Genomic DNA, 21,918 nt, shown 5'->3' with positions numbered 1-21,918 from the left:
TTTTTAGTTTTTCCTATTGGTTGCCATGGCAACAAGAGTTTTTAATGGAATTTAATTTTTTGAACAACTTTAAAAGGGGTCCACCTAAGGATCATTTCTGTAAATTGTTGTTGCAATTGGCCATGTGGTTTAGGAGGAGATGTTGTTTGAAAAGTTTGACGCCATTTTTTGAAGGACGCACGACGCGCGGACGCACGACGCACGACGGACGCAGAGTGATGACAAAAGCTCACCCTTTAGCACTTTGTGCTCAGGTGAGCTAAAAAGTAACCAAATTGAATATAGATACTGAAACAAAAAATAACTTTTCTCCAAGTTTAAATGTAGATATGTTAGTACAGTACATTGAGTTTGAATTAAAAAGTCCCTTCAATAACACAGGTTGTCCTTCAAATAACAAAATAATATAAAGCAGAAGTTTTAAATGGCATAAATGTCTAATTATAGAATAAATATATTAATAATAATTAGATTATTATCCATAGTTGTATGTTAAAGAAGAATTGTGTTGTATTTTGTACTTTCAGTAACAGATTTTGTACTTGCAGCAACATTATTGTAAAGACAGTTATTGCAAGGACTAATTCAGGTTATTTTACAGCCTGTTTACACAGATGAGATAAGGGAGACAATTTTGATCATTTAATTCATGACTGAAACATATTTGTTAATAGAAGCAATACAAAAGGGAATCTTTCTCATAAGTTAGAAGATAATTAGAATCTCGTAACTTAAAGGACACTGTTCGAAATCATGGTTATAACCTTTAATCAATATCTTCCAATTTTCTAAATCCTATTTAAAATTTCCATATTTTTCGTTGCTGTAGCCAGGTATAACACCTATCACCTTCTTTTGAAGAGCACACAACAATTTACTTGAACTAAAATAATCTTCTTATAGTACTGTTACTTGACGGACATTTTTGTCAAAAAAGTTGGGGACAAAATTATAACTTGCATTTTGCTAATTGAAATACTTAACTTGAGGCTTTTACTTGTATAAATATATTATATAAAAGGTTATATTTTGCATTAGTTAACAAAAATATGTATTTTAGTAATACAAATTTACATGAGAAACAGCTGAAATTGGGATTTTGACTTAAGGACGAGGGAAAATCAGTTTTAATTTAGGTTTATGACACTACTAGAAAAAAAAACATGTTTAATATCTTATCCTGTAAATGTCTTAGTTTACAATATTTTATGTACTTACAAGCATGCACATTTATTTTTTATAAAATGATCATGCATTTTGTGAAAAATTAAAAAGGACAAGATTACAGGCGAAATCTGATATTGGCTCATATACTCTTGATATGCGTAATAGTTGTCTTTGATAATTTATAAGGAGTCTACAGTTTCCCCAACATTGGTACCGCTTGCATTAAGAAAGTGCATGGCTAGCCGTACGGACCCGTACGGCTAGCCAAAAGTTCTAGCCGTACGTGAGTCACATACGGCTATCCAGGACACATTGAATTGTCTAGCCGTACGGAACTTTTCAAAATTATATGAAAGTCGAAATGCATATGTTTATTTTAGCTCCATGCTCAGGCTAAATCGTCAATATCCTTAGTTCGACAAATTTTTATGGGTCGAATGATTGAGTTGCCGAATCGTTAATTTTACCCGTTACTGAATCAGGCAATAAACATTTCCTGTATACTCATTTTGTACATCCTTTTAGGACATTTTCATTGCATAAATATAAATCAGGAATTTTATTTGATTAAATATCTATCTAAGATGCTTTGTCTTATTCATATAATTTTGATGTATTCATCCATGCTTGCATGCGCATGCGTGTATGCTAAGTTTGACGCGTAAGTATATACTATGATTTTATCAATTAACTGTTTTTTTGTTGTTTTTTTTTGTTTTTTGTTTTTTTAAAGGAATGCATTATTTCATGAAAATGAACTATTTGAAACTTTTAAAGCATTTAAAGATCTTTGCAAACAATATTGTAATGTAGTGTAGTCGGAATGTAACAATACTGCAGAATGAAGAATTAGTTTCTATAGCGGTTTTTATCCGGAAGTGGATGTTGTTCGGTAGAGGATAAACCTGTAACGCATATAGAAATTTAGCTTATAACTCTGTATAAATTGAAAGCAATGTATACAAAAACAGTTTTGAAAAAGAAATTTGAAATAACATTTAAATTGTTAATAACGGCTTTAGTAAGGCACTTACAAAATCCGTATGGCACAAATGTAAAATTTGTTACCATTAATGCAGGCTAGACGAAATCATACATTTATGATTTATCTATGCAACCTATAGGTAGTTCATGATAACAGTGTAATGCAGTATTTCCGAAATCTAAATTCCACTAAAGTATAGTTAAAGAATAATTAGCGCGTTTTTTGTGTGTGTGTTTTTTTTTTTTTTTTTTTTTTTTTTTTTTTTTTGTTGTTGTTTTTTTGTTTTTGTTTGTTAATAAATAAACATATAACTAGAAATGTTATCATATGCCACAGGTGACCCTACTTTCAACTGTCTGCAGGACAGTATGACAGAGGGACAGACAAAGGAAATTCTATATGACTCTCCCCTTAGTGATTAGGGCAAAAAAAAAACATCTTATTTTTCCAACGTTGGTTTAAACAAATTTTAATTCAATATAATTATATAATTATGATTTACGATTTAAGCAGAAAGGAATTGGACCGAGGGCTGCAATAGCTCATGGTAGTCTTCTTTAACAAAATGTATACGTTCATATAATACATGGCTATTATTTTTTTAATTAAACCCTATAAAAAAGGAAATGAAAATTCAATTATAAATTTTAAAATTAAAAAAAAATACAAATATGTAAGTAATTTATGGAAAATGATAAAAAGAAAGATAGAGATAAGAGGATGTTTCTATATAAAATTATCGTTTACAATCGTTTTGGTAAGACTTCATTTATGAAAAAAGAAGTTATGTGAACACTATATTTTATGACAACTAGTATGTTACATTAGAATCTTTTACCATCTCTTATAAATTTATGAACAGCGGTGCGCTGTTGGAGTCCACAGGAAAAGAATAACATGCACAGTTTGAGTGCAATAGTTGAAAATATTGTTTAGTAGATAGGGACGTAGATGAGCATATTTTTGACAAATAAAGAAGAAATGATAGGTATTTTCAACTCCTCAACAATCACACAGTTGAGACTCGGCAATATTCTTGTCGACTAAATCAGATGCAAGATAGCTACATTTGGTTCGAAGTCTAGTATGTATTATTTGGTCTTTTCGCTTAAGTTCGGCATATTTGTTACTTCACATTTAAGACTGCCCGTAAAAGCGGCAAGCGTAGGAGCATGCTTGATTTTAATTGGAAGGGCGTTTAAGTCTCCTATTAAAGAGGTTAGAAAAGATTTATAGTAGTAATATGTGCATGAACGAATGGTCTGTTTATATTGGACATTCCTTATTCCAATGTTGATATCTTAATTTTTCCGAACCGCAGCTATATAACTTAACTACACATGGTGACTAACAGTCCTGAAAAGTTTAATGACTCTAGGTCATATACTTTCTGAACTACGCGCGACACAAATTGAAAATTGTCAATCTGTACTAATTCAAGGGCAATAACTCTAATAAAACTGGATTAGGACAAGGGCAAATCAAAATGCCCCTGTATAGTGAGGGCGCAAAAATGTTATAGGACTCGACTTTGGTAGAACAATTTTGTAAAGAATTCATCATTTTGAGGTCATTTTAGGCCAAAATACATTCAGCTATTCCAATTTTGAACGTCATTTTACGAATTTGATCCAAGTCTGAAATCACACACACAGCCTGGATGATTATTTGTTTTCACAGCAAAAATATAGTACATAAATGACGAAAGTTTCCTATTATTGACATCCTACAAAATATATTTATTGTCATGCATATCAAATAAGTGCAATAATTACTCACTTCATATTGCAATCTATCTATCTTAACTTTCATAATATTAATGATCATGTTCACTTTTTCAAACTTTTCTATAACTTTCTCTAATGATATTTATATTATGCATCCATTTATAGTATCATTGTCAAATTCCATTTCAACACATTATTGCAATATATATATACTTGTCACATTTAAGCGATACATCTACTTAATCTACTGATCTTCATTTTTCCATTTTCAAGTTATGGATTTACTACCGAGATAATTACCTCTTTAAGGTTAAACAGAACGAACGCTTGTCGTTTTAATGAATAGTACATCAACTACACGACCCTGGGAGTAAAACAAGTTATAAAACGATATTGTAGTTCAAACAAGCACAATGCATGGTTGAATATGTTAAACTGAAATGAGGTACCTCAACTCCAAATTCATGTTGTCATTTTAAACCTATAGAAATATTTCGAACAATATACTTTAATAGATTGCATATTTCTTAAATGGGGAAAAAAAACAATAATAGCGAAACAATATCAGCAAACCATTTTAGGCCCGCCGATCTTTTTATTTTGTCATACAAAAACTAAAAACAAACTCTTTTGCCCTAATGTCAAAATAAAATGATTAATAGGTCTTTGGCTATGTAAGAAACATATGCTGAAAGAAATTGATAAACTCAATAAAATAAAATCAGAAAAGATTAAAGAGCAATAAATCGAAAATCTAATTTATTGAGTTAAGATTTAGACAGTCCTTATATCTTTACCGCTTTTTCACGTTTAAACACTCGTAAATTTTGTTTGCTGTGAAACCTGTGAATTTACTTTATCTTACTCTGAATTTTTTAAAAATTCGAAAAGAGGATTTTCTATAGATTGGTTAACTCTAACGTTTGTAATAAAAGACCAACGCCTTATCCAACAAGAAGCAGTCACAGACTGCAAAATCTCCCATTGAACTAGAGAAAAGTATTAAAAAGATGAAAATCCGTGGCATACATTAATTTTATATACAAGATGAAAGGGCAATTACCAAAATATTGGTATAAACAGCTTTACTCAGGAGGTTTTGAGCTGATAAACACTTAAAGGTTAAGCAAGGACAAATATAATAACAATCGATAATTAAACAAAAAAAATACAAAGGAGAATCACTTAAAACATATGGTGTAGAGATTTGTCAGTCTCGTCAACTGCATTCCTTTCCTCCGATGAGGTTTCTAAATGCATATATCTACTATGTCTGTTAAGCTTTATGTGTTATGGTCTGGACAAAATTGTATATGAAACAAAGCAAAGGACAAAAGCTCAAAAAATAATGAAGCGAAAATTTCTTATACTTCTGCACTACATTCATCCACGATGAGATCTATCAATCTAAAAAGTATACAGTTAATATCCAAATACTTTTCAGGTTATTTTCTTGATAAAAATCAAACATGAAAACTAACAAAGGGCAAAAACTAGATATTATTAAAACGAGAATAATTTTTTTATGCAATGCACGCCTCTTAAGTAAGATCTATCCACCGTTGATAAATCAAATACTTTTTGAGAAATGCACCGGACAAAAGTAAGTATAGAAAATAACAAGAGGAAATAACTCAATGATAATAGCTGGAAGAATTATAAATCTTGTATGTATTCCTCCTCTATGACATTTCGAGTTGATATCTCAAATAGATTTTGAGATATGCCCCGGACCAGAGCTGCATCAGTACTAAGGGTGTAATACTTCAGTACCACTACTAGTACTTGGCAAATTATGCAGTACCATTACCAGTACCAGTACTAGATTTTAGCTCGGTACTGCAGTACCAGTACTTTTTTGGTGAAGTAATTAAGTATCAGTACCATTACATGTATATATTCATCAACGTTTGAATAAATACACAGTGTCAAACAAATAATTTGCAAATATTACTCAGCAAAGAAATAAAATCATAATTTACTTTAAAGTTAACATAACATTTTTACAACTTTATAGTTTTAACATACTTTTTAAGAAGGCAGTAGAAATATGGTGATAAGATACTACAAAATTAGCCTTAAACCGCACATGTAAAATATAACTTGGATCTTGAACGTTTTAACCTTTCTTAAAATGTTAGGATATTGATTTTCTTTAAATATGTTGGCTCCTCTGGAGCCGTGCAGCTTAAAGTCAATATTTACAAAATAAAACATTGCAAAGGTTTAAAATAACAGAAGGATAAACATTAAAAGTACCTTACATTGATGAATTTTTTCGTCGGACAAGACATTTATTAATCATCTAGTTCCACCCTATTATGAATTGCCACTTGCTTTGAATAATAATCGAAACCAAAAGTGATTGACACATGCGGACATAAATATCGTGTTAAAATTTTAAAACTATGCGTGTGACAAAATAAATGCATCACATTACAATAATCACAAATTCATATAAAAAAACTTACAAATACTTATTTTGTGTAATAATCCCCAAATGCTTGTAAACAAGGCAGTCGTCTGTTACCATTCGTTGAGCGCCACCTACACGCGTATGTAGAAGGGAGTTAATTGTTGGTCGTCTGTTACCATTCGTTGAGCGCCACCTATACGCGTATGTAGAAGGGAGTTGTTTTTGTTTTTTATTTACAAAAGTGTATATCCCATCAAAACATCGTATTTTCGGTTTAAACATTTTGTTCAAAGGAAATAAATGTAAGTCTTTTCATGTTCTGATATTCGTTTTAAATCTACCGAGATCTTATTATTTAACACTATACAATGATTTTAAATGTTTGCAGTTAAATTTTCGAAAATAAATAAATCTAGGGTAAGATTTCAGAAGTAGGGAAGAACGTTGGCCCTATTTTTTCATCATTATATGAAAGAAATAATTTCTGTCTCAGTGATGCTCGTATGGTATTCAACACCGGTTTGAAGTTTTGATGCGCAGGAGGTGACAGCTCAGGAGCCTGTCTGGAATGGTTTTCGGCCCCGTTTTACGCTTTCATTCCTTGAAAAGATATTTTTTCTCTTCTTGTTTTTTTTTTTTTTAAATTTCTCAACAAGCGCCGGACTCGATTTTTAGTTTCTGGTGAATTTCATTCAACATTGCTATTTCAGGAACGAATTTAATAGTTTATGTCACACAATTCGCAAACTCGCATTATATAGACCACACTGTTGTGATAAGGGTGATTTATGAGCAATGGAAGAAAAAATGTATGTACGAATGAGCCAAAATTGATAAAAATGTCAACAAAATGAAGTTGATAATGCTATTCAATCTGTTCAATCTGTTAAAAATCAAATGCATTCAATCTTGCTTAACCGTATAAATTGTGTAAAACATTGTAAACATTACGTTACAAACTATGAAAGATATATCCTAAATTTAAAAATATACTAAACTCGAGAAGAACAAACATTTTTATAACCTGAGATCTTCATCATCTGAACTTTATAATCACTACGCTACTCGGATTTACGTTTATTCGTTTCTCTTGCAATAAATTTTCAAAATGTAATAATTAGAGAACTTGAACAACCCATTTTATCAAAATGGTACGACCGATTAATGTAAACGTTATCGTGTTCAACTTATACTAAAGTTAACGGGTGTGTCAATATTTACAAAATAAAACGTTGCCACGGTTGAAAATCATATATATACAGAAGGATGAATATTACAAATACTTTACATCTATAGATGTTTTTACGTCGGACAAGACATGTATTAATCATCTATTTCAGTCTGAGGTGAAATTTTATCTTTTAATGACTTTTTTTTTCTAAAAGAAAACGCCCAAACTCCAATGTGTAGGATAGTAGATCTTGCTTACTTGGAATAAATATCGAAACCAAAAGTGATTTACATCTGCGGACAAAAAATCTCGTGTTAAAGTTTTAAAATTATGCGTGTGACAAAATGAATGCATATAACACAACAACAAATACATATAATAACTTACAAACACTTAGTTTGCTAATGATCCTCAAGGAATTGTCAACAAGCAAAATGTCGTCTCTAATCTTTCGTTGAGCGCCCCCTACACGCGTAGGTGAAAGGGAATTAATTGTTTGTTTACATTTGCAAAAGCAGCAACAAAAAAGGATCGTATTTTCGGTTTAAACATTTTTTCAAAGGAAAATAAAGTAAGTCTTTTTTTTACTGTTGATGTCCGTTCACAAATTTACCTATATCTTATTGTTAACAGTATACAATGATCTTGAATGTTTGCAGGTCAGCTAAACTTTCGAAAGGTCTGAAGTTTCGTTTTTAAATTGCGGAAGGAGGGGAGAACGTTGACCCTTTTTTTCGTTTAAAGAAATAATTTCGGTGTCAGCGATACTTATCCGGACCGCTATTCAACACTGGTTTGGAGTGTTGATGCGTAGAAACTGACAGCTCAGGGGCTTGTCTCGATAACGGCTGTAAGGTTATCGAATAAAATAGTTTCGCTTTCATATTTTGCCGAGATCCGAACATAATTGTCGAACGAATAAAACGCTTCTTTTTTTTCTCAAAACGTCTGAAAGAATTTCGTCGAGCCAATTTCATATCCACGTGAACATTACAATTGCTCTGCACTAAGCATAATTCAAAGAAATAAAAGTGGATGAACCAGGATTCGGACCTACGAGTTTACGTCTATACTCTTAAGACCTTGACAGACAACGCTAAGGGGGATTCTTAAAATAGACCATTTAACAACCTGTTCTATACATTCATATCGATTTACAATTAGATCGTAACGTTTACGGAATTTACCAACTATAGGTCGACAATACCAGTCAGCCCGCATAACTCAATCGGTTAGAGCGCGAGACTTGTTAATCTCGACATTGTTGGTTCGATTCCCGGTCTGGCCAACTAAAATTACTAACCAGTCTTAAGGATGAAACTTTAAATGGATGTCCCGTGTATGAGTGCGTAAACACTTGGCACGTTAAAGAACAAGGAGAAGCTTCTGGAATTGGGGCCTCTTTCTGTATCTGTATCTTGTACTATCCTCCAAAATATAAAATTATTTATACAATGAGACGTTGTAGTGTAGTGAGAAGAGCTGAACATATAATTATGAAATTAACAAAACAGTAATGTTAAAACCGCCAGATACAATATTAACAGATAGTCAAATGTATAACTGTTAACATTAAGCAATATCAATTAACAGAAAAACAGCAATCCATAAATCAATATTCACAATAGTTCTAGAAGCATACTGTGCATACTCATGTTAAAAGTAAATAAATAAGTACGAATAAATAAATATTGATTATTTGATTGAATAATGCATAGAAATGTATCACAATGTCAGCTCTGTATTGCAGCTTTAAAGAATTTGTCAGAATGCATGTAATTTTTATTCTGAGGAGTACAGATAATAATTTTCAGTTTTGCTCTAGATACAATTTCTAAATATATCAAAAAATGTATAATATATTAAATGTCCTTTCTCTATGTGAGACAATTTTGGTCGAAAATTAACAAGAGACCTCAACTAGAAATACATTTTCTATTATACTTTTTAACAGATTATTAAACCTGATCAGCTTGATTGCTGATTATAATGTTGTAAAAACTTTTCGAACAGTTAATGTTTAATTGTTAGAATATCAAAACTCATCTTGTCAAAAAATACGTGTGTGTACATACATACATTGAATGTAATACGCCGTAACAAAATAACTCTATAACTCTTACGTCACTTAATAAAGCCTAATATAAACATTGTACTTATACAATATATCATTGAAAGGCCCGGTAGTTATCTATATTGAATGACATTCACTTTCTTTAAATCACATATTTATAATGCCTTATTTACAGCGCTTTCTGTTGCGTTTAAATGTACACGTTCCGTAATTTTAAAAAATATATTGATTATATTTAAAGACATCTTTAATGAAACTAACCAATGGAACATAAATCAATTTGTTTACCTTTAAAAAGGTTGGTCGTTTGTGAATAAAATTTTATTGATTATCACTTTAGTTATCAGTTTATATCTTTACTTAAATCCGCGTGCGAATAGAACGTTGTGAAATGAAATCATACCGGATAAAATAGATTAAATTGATTTAACATAATACACCTAAATATTCTATTAAGAATGAGTCACCAAAGCGTGAAACTTACATTTATTAAACCCTTGATCAATGTATATCTCACTTGAATAATATTTAGCTCGACGTTTTTTTTTTGAAGAAAACAAGAAAAAAGAGAAAAAAAGAGCTATTATTACAGTTATGTCAGCGTTGCCGTCCAAAAACTTGTACATTGATCATACTTTTTAAGTTCTCGGTGTATTGTGTTCATATATGGCCACAACAACCCTTGGGACAAGACTTTCAAGTAATCAAGATTAACCTTGACAGTTATTCATAAATGACCTTGACCTTTAAGGTCAAATGTCTAAATTCTGCTTGTTTTTAGCTGATTTTTGCTATAAGGGACTATAACTTTGATATTTTTTTAATTGATTGTCTTCAAACTTTAACATTATAATCTTTTAGAAAAGACCTCCTTCAAGTTAACCAGACATACTTTGACCTTCACTCATAAATGAAGTTGACCTTTACGGTGAAAATATTGAAATTTTCATTTTTTTCTGTGAAACTGGCTATAATTTTGTTATAACTGAATGGATTGACTTCATATTATAAAAGAACTTTCTTAGGATCAATCTCGATCAAACTCAAATTGACCTTTTTATAACCTTGACTTTAAAGGTTAGATTATTAAATTTCTACTTTTTTTTTGCTATAATTGACTGTAGTTTTGTTATATGAATAAATGGATTTTCTTCATACTTTTGCAAAACAACATTTTTGACAAGACCTTCTTAAATGTCGAAATTATGTTGATCTTGAGCTTTAAATGACTTTGACCATAATGTCAAATTATTTGACATCGGCTGCCATGGTGAAATTAATGAAACATTTAATCTGTAATTGGTTATACCGTTGTTATTTATAAATGGATTATCTTCATACTAAAACACAACATATTTATGTCAGGATGTTCATGTTTATCAAACTCAAATTAACCTTGACTTATTTAGGACCTTTATGGTTTATCAGTTGTAACTTTGTAATAAATCAATGGATTATTTCATACGTGGAAAAAACAACTTTTGGACAGGTTGAAGTGGCCTTGACCTTGAGCTTTAAAAGACCATGACCGTCAAATGTTTAAATTTTGAATACATTTTTTAAAAACTTTTTCATTTATTTATGAAAAGAATTCATACTTCGACAGAACAACAAGTGTGACTAGACATACCTTTTAAAATTTTAAAAAGGAAAATCTTATTTTTGTTCATTTTTTTCTTTTGAAAAATTTGTTTAAAACATTTAACCATTCATTTGTTTTGCTTTTGCAATAAAATTATTGCAAAACTCGTTTTTATTGCAAAACTGGTTGTAACAGAGCATTGCACTCATTAAAAAGAAAAAAAATAGCGTTTTACAAATATCATATATAAGGTGGCCGTTTGCGGCCATTTTAAGCCAGCAATAAATCGCTTTATCACAAAATGTCGCGGACAACTTACAAACTCTCGAGGTTTTCTGCCAAAATCGTACAAAATGTCGCGGTGAATGTATAAACCTCCATATTTTATACCATTTGGTGGAAACAGCAAGGAACATTTTGACTCCAATGGCCGATATCGTTCATGGCTTGACTCTACACCTCATGCTTTGTTTGTCTTTAAAAAGTAGAGGAACAGAAAGAAATCCGCGATAGTTTTTATTTGTTTGGGTCGTCAGACCAAACAAATAATGGTAGCGAAATTTCAGACCCTAACGCTGTTAATTTCAAGTGCCGAAAGTAGTCCGCTTTTTTGAAGCGATTACTTCCCTTTATAAGTAACACTTAGACCGAAAAATTGTAGGGAAGATCACTGCGTTAATATGGTCACATGACAGGCGGATTAATTTTCAAGCAAAATAATTCCCGAATGGTCGAAGATTTCTAATATTGTTTAATTTTTTATAGATATATATGCTTATAGTAAGCGCCATGATTCTTTACACAAGTGTTAAACAACAGTTAGCGTCGTTACAAACCCTAACTAGAATAATATGGTTTTCTTCAGGCCGATAATATGTAAATCCACCGTGGCCGAGGGTTTTGCGCGCTCGCTTAGGAAGCGAGAGTTCTGGAGTACAAATCGTGGCCGAGGGGTTAGCGCGCTCGCTTAGGAAGCGAGAGTTCTGGAGTACAAATCCCAGTTAAGGCAAATCTTTTTTTTTCTAATTGTTTCAGTCAAATAAACATTGGATCGAATATCAGTGTTACGATTAGTTTTATAGCCAATCTACTACAATTAAAACGCTGGAAAGCATTGGTGGCACAATAAAAGTACAAATTGCTTTATTATCTCACAACCTTCACCTTTGTGACATTCTGAGACCCAAACAAATTCAGCGCCTTCTGTGCTTTGATTTGCAAGCGTTGTTGAAACTTTACAAACAATCTGCAAACGAAGTGATCCCTCGGAAGCAAAAAAGTTGAAGGAAAACCATAGACCGAGACTTTTCTTATATATACTTTAATATGTCCGCAACGAGTTATTCTGGCCCAAGGCCATTATGTTTTCAGTTTGACTTCCTGTAAAATTTACAGGGATGAACTGAATATAAGAAAAGTTTTCATTGGTCATTTTAAAATTACAAAACTAAATCTGGCAATTTTCATTGGCCATTCTAAAATAAAATGTAAAGGATAGTTCTTGTCTATCTTTTAATAAGATCCTACATATTACATTTATACGCCAAATTATGTATTACATTTTGACGTCGTTGTCCTTGACGTCATATGACGTTGACGTTATTTCCTGTAAACAAAGTATACCTGATGAAGACTTTTGAGTCGAAACGTTGTATATTTTTCAAATAAAATAATAACATTTTTAAATTGAAACTGTGTTGATTTCTATATTCAAACTTACGTCAGTTTTATGTATTACCAAAACCGCTGCCATTTTGAATGAGATGAGATGACTTTATTCCGTAATTATTCGAAAATTACGATATACGTGTTTGAAAATAATTCCTGCCATAATCGGATGTGCAATTCATCTAAATATACACTTATGATCTTAATTGTCGAGTATGATGTATTCTTTCAGTATGGCATCTATCTTAGAATCCATCTTAAATGTTTTATTTTCCCCAGTTGTGGCAGATTGGCATAGCTTGACTTCTGTTTTCAGTCTACAGCATTCAACATTAAAAGAACTATAATTAGTTAATTCAGAATTGTTACTTTAATAATATAAAACGAAATAGGGTAAATCAAGATTTTAATGGGTCCTCAGCAGATACTATCGTATATGGAAGTGGTTTGTAATGAGATGGAAATATGTGTAACAATTATCGGCACACAACGTTAGTTTATGAATAAGGCTTATTCAATATGTTATCTAATGTATTATTACACAAAATACACATTAAACATAATTATAATGTGTATTTTTAGGATAATATAGAAGAACATCAAAATAAAAAGCTTTTAAGAAAAACAAATAAAACCAAAATGGGCCTTTAAAACGTTATTTTTAACCCTCGCGGGGGGTCGATACCCCACAATCCTCTCTATACCCCCAGTGAGAATTTTACATTATTCTGAAGTTCCGCTCTTAATGTGCGACTATTTAAATAGTTGATATTTTTAGTACTGCCTGTACGGACCACTACTTAAAGCCGCATCTACACCTAGTCAAGTTTCTTATATGTCACATTTAGCTAAATAAATGGCTCTTTCAACATAATATCAGGCAAATTTTGTACTAAATGTCTTACTATGATTACCAAGAATTCATACCTTTGTCTATGCTAAGACTATCATATTTTTATAAAATGTGTAAGAAACTAAAAAAACAATGGAGTTAATGAAAGGTGTACATTTTTTTAAAATAAATGGAAAATTTGAGAGAAAAAAATTTTAAGCTTAATAATTGAAACAAATTCTTTATATGGTGATTTATTTGGTGAAAGTTCTTCACTAACTGATCAAGATCATTTAAATCTCTATTAATTCTACTTTGATTCAGGGCACATGTTTTGCGTTTTAATACCTTGATTTTTTGTTTACCATTGGCTTTGACTTTAAAACATAATGAACATTATAGCATAAAATCGGCTATTATTCCCTCTTTTGCCCATGTTATAACGGGGCCAAAACCATGCGTTAACATAGTCACGCGCTCTTGTTATAGCCCGGTTTTACCTATGCGCAATACATGCAGGGCCCAGAAAACAAACAAAAAATGACGATTTGGCCTGTTTGCCAGAGTCATGCGCTCTTGTTATATTGGAATTATTAATTCGAGGGCCTCAGTCGCATATTCAAGTAATTATGCCGGCAATACGGCGTATAGACATCGCCGCTTATCTTGGTTGTCGCCCTTTCTTAGAAACGGACAGTTGTCAATGTAAACAAATACTAGTAGAATCTGTCATTCAGTTTAATCCCCCGATTAACTTACAAAAATGGAAGGCACAAAATGAATATAAGAAAACGTTGTTTTATTGACGTTTATATTGATAAATGTTCATTATGTTTCTTTGAGAGAATAATGTTTTATGCCTGATTTTTTTTAAACTTGCATGCTTAAAAAACCGATTCTGAAATTGAATCTGATGTCACTGATCTTTTTCCTACCGCCAATCTGTAACCATTCTAGGAATTTCTGAGGCGCCTGTTTTGTCTTTGGTAGAGTAATGATATGTTTTTCTTAAGTTGATATATCTCCAAAGTTAAACTTTGTTAAATCAATTAAAATTCGAAATTTCGTTCGGTTCTCAAGTTGTTGGCCCCGGAAAAAATAAAACGCATACGTAAAACATGGAGAGTTGGATAAATACCGTTCAAGCACAAGGATTTAATGTTTGTGTTTTATATATAATATACATCACGAATCTGTTTTAAAATTTTATGCTATAATAGCGTCAACGCACGTTTATTTCGTGTTATAAAGTCTGCAGAGTCCCTCGGAACTGTTGGAGCCCTCGCCCTACCGGGCTCGGGCACCAACCGTTCCTCGGGACTCTGCAGACGTTATAACACGGAAAAACGTGCGTTAACCCTATATTAATTTTCTATGACCCCAAAGTGCGGTCGTTTGCCTGAAGTTACAAAATGCATATGTACCTGTTTAACGCACTTTGGGTTCGAAATTGGACCCCAAAGTGCGTAACGCACTCAGGGGTCTGACCCCAAAGTACGTAACGCACTTTGGGGTCGGACCCAAAAGCGTTTGACCCCAAAGTGCGGTGTTACAGTGCGACGTAAAACCCAACCAAAAATATATCATCAAACATTATAACGCTTGTCTCCCATTTATATTTATTGACTAATGTATACCATCTTTGATAGAAACATACATTGTATGGCCATCTTATTTTTGTTAAAGAGGAAGGTGTCTTGGGTCAAGGTCACTGGTCCTGAATAGTTTTACTGATAAGCTAGGAAAATATTCGTCGCCTTTAACAATAGTTTTTGATACATTTTAACTTTTTTTACAGAGCCTATGCCTCAAATGTGTAAGAATGATGTAAACCATAGTAGTTGAAGCCAGTCAGTATTTATGTTTGGTTTACCGGACACTGTTGAAAATTAATACGACCTCGGTGATGATGGACACAATAGAAAAAGAAAGGTTAACTTTTTTTGCAATTTATATCATCAATTATGTTTAAAAATGCTTTAAAATCCAATTGATAATTTTGTAATCTTCATAATGTGAATATCAACTTGTTAACTTGTTAAAGAGACTCAGACGAGTTAAATACAAGTATTATATTATTTACTTGGCGCTAAGTCAATCTAAAATGGAACAAAATATTTTAAAAAGTTCAGTCTTGCGTTTTCCTGAACGAGTTGACGGTTTTGCATTATTTTAATGTTCCATTAATTTAAATTAAGTGTCACAGTTTTTTTTATATAAGAAATTCAAATTTTATATGTTTTGACTTTTTGACCTAAATGGTGTTCCTTCAAGATAGATGAAAATCTAAAAAAGAAACATTGACAGCGAACACTTGGAAATTTTACACTTTCCACTTTCCAATACATATCATTTTTCTTTATTTTGCTCAATATTGTGAGCTATAAAAGGAAGATTTACAGCGACCTACAGCCCCAAAGAAGACAATGGTTCATAAACATGTTTTTTTCAGAGGTGTTTGTATAAGCTGTGACAATTCACGGTAATAATATACACACCATTACACTTTTGTCTGAATGAAGGGCTTTGCCTTCTACTGTCCATTTTATTTAATGAAATAATCAAGTATATTCGATTGCCAATATTATGCAACTTTTCACATTTTAGTTTGTCATTATTCACGGACACGAATGAAGATATTTGTAAAAGCGGGTTTAAAAACTGGACAACGGCCATCCTAGCTCACAGCGAGGCAAAGAAAGCACTGTTTCACATAATAGAGAAGAAATGGAAAAACTACATTTCAAATTTAACTGATGAAGAAAGATCCAATGTTGAAATATTCGTCCAGTGTGCTAGAAAAAGTGAAATAAAACACTTTGGGAGAAAGCGGAATATGTCTTGCGATCACCCCGTTTGCTTAGTGCTGTACGACAAACTTCGTCTTCTATACCGCTCCACTGAACCACCATCGGGAAACCATGATACGATGCCGTGTTTACCGTCGTCAGACATATGTTTTCAATATGTCTGGAATCTGGCAATGCTGTTTGTTGAAACTGAAGACGATATATCGAGGTCGGATTTCGTTGAATTGGATATATCGTACTTACTGAAAATAATGAGTAACTGTCAGTTGTTTGCCTTCGAGTATTCTACAAGCATGTTCGACGAAGTAAGTATACTAATAGAAGCAGTACATTTTGTATGATTCATGATAAGCTGAAGCATTCTGTGATTTTTAGATGGCTTAGTGTAAACTTTCAGTGAATATGAATGAAGTCAAAATATCAATTAGCTATAAGTGTTACAAATTATTTTAACCTTCAAAATGGAGTACGTCCTAAAAACATTTTTGGTAATCATGTTCTTTCAGATTTACAACGACAGGGACGAACTCTTGCTTTCTGAAGAAAACCATGTGGAAGAAAAAAGACTGGATGCCATATTTGATAACATAATTAATTTGCTGTCAAAATTTGACGAATCCAGATTATTTCTTGCCTGTGAGGATGTCATAAGTAGCATCAAACGGGTATATTTTCGAAAATAATTTTATTTACGCAAAGCAGAAGGTTTCCTCCTGTGAAAGAATTGCCCCTTGATAAGCTGATAACGTAAATACAATCCCTTTTTTCATAAATTGATATAATTCCTGCAAAATAGTTATATATTTTTCCTCGGGTTGTATTTTGCCTTAATTTCTTTCCTTTAGAAACCAAGTATTGTAATTCATATTTGTTAATAGCTGAAGGGAATAGACTTACAGGAAGAATACCCAATGGACGTGTACACACTACTTGTCAAAAAATATTTGGAGATAAAGGTCGCCACCTTAGAAAAACAAATTGCAAAAAGCGAAGGCTCGATTTCAGACAAAGCTTTGCCAAAAACCAGAAAACTATTGCTTCAAGTAGAAGTAAGTTTACCTGAATTCTCGAACATTTTAATATCTGCATATAAAACTATTAAAGATACAAAGTACGGTGTCCTATTTAGTCCACAAAACACGCGATAATTATCGCCCCAAAAGGGCAAAATTTAGCACTAAATTTCGCATGTTTTAATTTCGCTAGTCACTCGGGCGCCTTTATTGAGAACAGGGAAACGTATATTAGCGAACCTCGATAATTAACGTCTTAAATTCATGTTGTATGTTATTCACGCGATTATTATCGCGTTAAAGGGCGCCGATCTGAAAAAAATTCTCTAAAATACATCATAAGTTATATTCAATTCACTTTGCATAAAAACACTTGAACATTAGGCAACTTTAACTAAAGGGAAGTAAATCTACTATGTAAAGCTATTTTGTTATCTCCCCTCGTCTGCCATTCGCACTTCATAAAATTGAGATCATTCAAGTAACCATGGAATTTCTATTCTATACCCTATATTGTTTGTTATTGTTAATCATTAGACTTCTCCATGTATCACTTGAAAATGATGCGCATGCATTATGTTAACGGGAATACTAGTACATGTAGTATATTCATTTTGTTTCAAACTATTTTCGCTTCATGATATTGTGATATGAATATGTAAAAAAATGTTGATTGTTATTATGACTATTGAGCAGTAATCGTCAATTAAATACTTTCACGTGTATTATTTTCCCCCTTTACTTCATTTTTTTCTTCTTTTTTTCTTTTCTTTTCTCTCCAAAACCAACCAATTTAACTACATTTTTCACTGTAAGTCCGTCCAGTGATAATTTTTTGTTTAAATCGAATCACATTGGTAAAATACCAAGAAAGAAAGAAAAATTAAGAAACAAAATTAAACACTACTACCAGCTTGTTCTATTAGTTAATATGTTTTAGCAATATACATATACAACAGTTTTTGCTCTCCATGTACGTGAAACTGGAAAGTATACAAATCTAAATGTAATTTCAAATTATTAACCATTATATTTTTCGCTGTTTGAGCCTCATTGTACTTTTATTCATGTTTGTCATGCTTGTACATAAAATGAGAGAAATAAATTAAGCTGCGGTCTCACTGACTCCCGGCAGAGCCCAGGACCATCTCGGTAAGTAACCGAGATGATCCGGGAAGATCCGGGGTGGAATTATTGTTGCGGTCACACTTACCCCGGCAACACTACGGTAATTCCTTACTAACCACCCAGGGTGAGCTCCGAATCAGCAAGGCAGAGCTATACTTCCCGGATCACCCCGATGATATTAAATATTTTCGCTAGTAAAAGTGTCCTTTGTCTATAGAAAGGGCGATAATTATCGCTTGAGAGACTAACGAAATTTAAGACATGCGAAATTAAGTACTAAATTTCGCCATTTTGAGGCGATTATTATCGCGCGTTTTCTAGCGAAATTTTGGGGACGAATAGGACACCATAACATAGTGTATTTTTCTACATATATTAACATAGTGTATTTTTCTACATATATTTTGCTGTGTGCCAGATTTATATCAGTTTCATTTCTTCACATATATTTGAATTATAAATCTTTATATACGGTAAGAGATCTCAGGGTTTATTAAGAATTTGAATGGGTATCAAGACGGTTTGTTTTATCATTGTGAAAAAGTCAAATTTTGCAGGAAACATAAATTATTGATAAAGATTTGGTTAAGATTAATAACGAGCATGTGATCCGTTGCTTTGCTGTTAACCGTTGTATTCATCTATTTCGATGTGAAAAATAAACATATGTTACTATGGAATGTTGTGTTGTAAAAAGGTACATGTATATTGAACATATCTTTTATTATACTTGACCATCTCAGATGATTCCCGCACAGCTTAATTTTGAGTCTCTGTCCTACCGGTCATCCCTGGAAAATGACATTTGACATGTTTGAGCACGATGATCCATAAAGTCAAGGCAGTACCGATATACTCGGTAAATAGGACATCCTACCAGTCAATTCTTATCCAAAAAAAGTTTTACAGCGAAAGCATATCGTTGCTGGCAGTTGCTTTCATAACTGCAAACCATTTTTATGGACCACAGATTTCTGAAGCATTTTGGAGATTGATCATGATTATTGATCAAAATGTACTAGTATCCTTAATGCCAAGTCAGTTTAATGCTCAGAGAAGTGTATGTAACATAAATATTAAGATATAAATATTGTAGTTTGTTTTGTATTATCTTGCCTAGGAAAGTATAACAGAAGATGAACCTGATGTTTTATCAGAACTTCAAGAAGAAAATAACAAACTGAAAGAAAGAGTAAAGGAACTCGAAAATGAGCGGGACAGTTTACAATCGATAGTATGTATAATTGTAGTGAATATTTTAGACATCTTTGGTTTTAAATGATTTTCGACAAAATTCATTTATTTTAAACTATTTTCACTGTAATAAACAATTACTAATTTACATGTAAAATATTATTAAATAAAAAACGAAACCGGTTTGCATGCAGACATAAAGGAGATTTAATAATTTAATGTCCTTATTTTCTGTATCAACTTTCAGTTTTATCATCATATGTTTCATCAAAGTCCTGTAACTTCACTATAGCATAAGTACTGTAATTTACGCTTTCTTTAGTTTAATTAGATATTATGAATATGTAAAAGGAAATTTTATTGCTTCTTAATATAAATTGGCAATCGCACAAAAATAAGATTAAATAAATGAAAATAAAAAATAGAGAATACAGTACTCATAAAATTGTACATAAAATACAATGTACATCGAACAAGTCTAACATAGCGTGCTTGCGAGTTGAATGTAAGCCTAGAATCATAGGGCAAGTAAAATGCCGAAATGCAAAAACTCCCATGAACTTGTATTACATAATGGTAGTTTTATCAACTTATTGTTGAAAATGTCATATGTTGAAATTATATACGCTAATCATATAAATTTGCTTATTTTCACTGTTTTCAGGTCAACCAAAAGGAAGAAGAGAACAGTTGGATAAAGCCACTTGTAAATGATCATTTAACAATATCAGTTACATTTTAGTGGAAAAAATCCCGCATTGTTTCTATAACATAATTCAATATTATTGCTTTAAAAAAGGATAGCTTAAATACTGTACAAGATAGATTTTACTTTCTGCAAAGTAAGTTTATGATTCGTTTAAATGCCCAAACTTCAGGCTTATATGTTGAATCTTTAAAATATATTTTCTAAAGATCAAAAACAACTTTGAACAGACTAATATATTTATTGCGTTCCTTAAGGTTGACGACCATGTGGATTTCAAGGCTATACAATTCATCGCAACCATCGCAGAATCACGAAAAGAGTTTTTTCGTTTGCTTGAGCTGTTTCCTTTTGCTACCATAGAAAAGCCAGATGTTGAGCATCAGCATCAGCATCAACAAAAGGTTATATTTACTAATACACTTGAAATTTAAATACCAAAAAAAAAAACACAATAAAAAACTTTGGTTATTAGTAAAGAGCTAATAATATTATGCCTTCTGTTGAAAACCTTGTTCCATGGCATTGCCCCGTTTCATATTTTGTTTTTATTAGATATGTTCATTAGTTTAAATATGAGGGTATAAAATATGTAAAAATTCAGATAATAATGAAAGAGAAATATAACTTTAAGAGATATACTTTGTGTTTTGTGAATACGATGGGTGATTTCAAAATTCATGTAACTCATTATTTATGTTTTCTTGACATTTTACCTGTATTTTATTAACAACAAAGTAATCTAGTGCTGTCTTTACCCTTGTTAAAGTACTGCTTATGGTCATGCAAAAGTGTACCCAAAACACATTTTAAGACCTTTATGAGAGCTACAAAAGACTAAACATTTCATGAGAGAATCAGTCACATTTTGTCAAGTCTTACGAACTTTTTATCTAATTTTTGCATCTTCCACTATCACTAATTCTTTAATAAGTGTTGTGTAAGTTTAAGACACATATTTGTCATACCTTTTTTCTCGAACGCATTTAACGAACACATGCGTTAAATATTGTTTCAACAAATTTGCAAATGTGCTTAACGATGGCATTTCAATATGTCTTAACTTTATCTTTGAAAGTAGGATTATTTTTACAATATACTTTTCAATTCAAAGTAACAATTGTAAAATATCAGACACTCACTGCTATCCACGATAGTTGAGTTGTCAGTACGAAGTAATGTATATATGCTTCAGAACAGGGTTCATACCATTTTTCATCTTTCAATGTTGAGGGCTGAATATCGGTCATTTCTGAACCCTGCCAAAAAAAAAAGACGTTGATCAATCGTTCAATCAATTTTGATCAAATTAGTGTCATTTAAACTGTTAATTAGATTTTAGTTAAGCGACTGTTAGTAATAGAGAAATGCTTAGATAAAACAGAATCTCTCACAGGCATCACAACGATAATTTTACAAGCATAACATGGCCGAGTCTGGGCCAG

General features: G+C 31.9%; 2 protein-coding genes across 4 annotated transcripts in view; one reads left to right on the top strand and one right to left on the bottom strand.

Moving 5' to 3' along the window:
* LOC132746270 (uncharacterized) overlaps positions 1-8,032 on the bottom strand; it is a 64,414-nt gene extending 56,382 nt beyond the window's left edge. For 2 of the 3 annotated variants that reach the window (XM_060735374.1, XM_060735371.1), the window contains exons 1-2: positions 7,854-8,032; positions 6,351-6,488 (exon numbers count right to left, since the gene is read on the bottom strand). The gene's annotated coding sequence lies outside the window, so the exon portion shown is untranslated. The remainder of the gene's footprint in view (positions 1-6,350; positions 6,489-7,853) is intronic. The other variant, XM_060735372.1, reaches the window with a different exon arrangement.
* LOC132746272 (uncharacterized) lies at positions 7,480-20,792 on the top strand (the record flags this gene model as incomplete). Its single annotated transcript, XM_060735376.1, is given in 8 exon segments — positions 7,480-7,641; positions 15,421-15,554; positions 16,230-16,737; positions 16,939-17,097; positions 17,311-17,481; positions 19,694-19,807; positions 20,432-20,473; positions 20,731-20,792. Coding segments are annotated over 7 exon segments (1,082 nt in total), but the record flags the coding sequence as incomplete, so codon positions are not given.
* Positions 20,793-21,918: the final 1,126 nt, after the last annotated feature.

The sequence above is a fragment of the Ruditapes philippinarum genome, unplaced genomic scaffold (assembly GCF_026571515.1).
Source record: "Ruditapes philippinarum isolate M1 unplaced genomic scaffold, ASM2657151v2 ctg6814_1_1_1_1, whole genome shotgun sequence".
NCBI classification, from domain to species: domain Eukaryota; kingdom Metazoa; phylum Mollusca; class Bivalvia; order Venerida; family Veneridae; genus Ruditapes; species Ruditapes philippinarum.
Note: the sequence above shows the minus strand (reverse complement) of the source record. Positions and strands in the feature narration are given on the sequence as shown.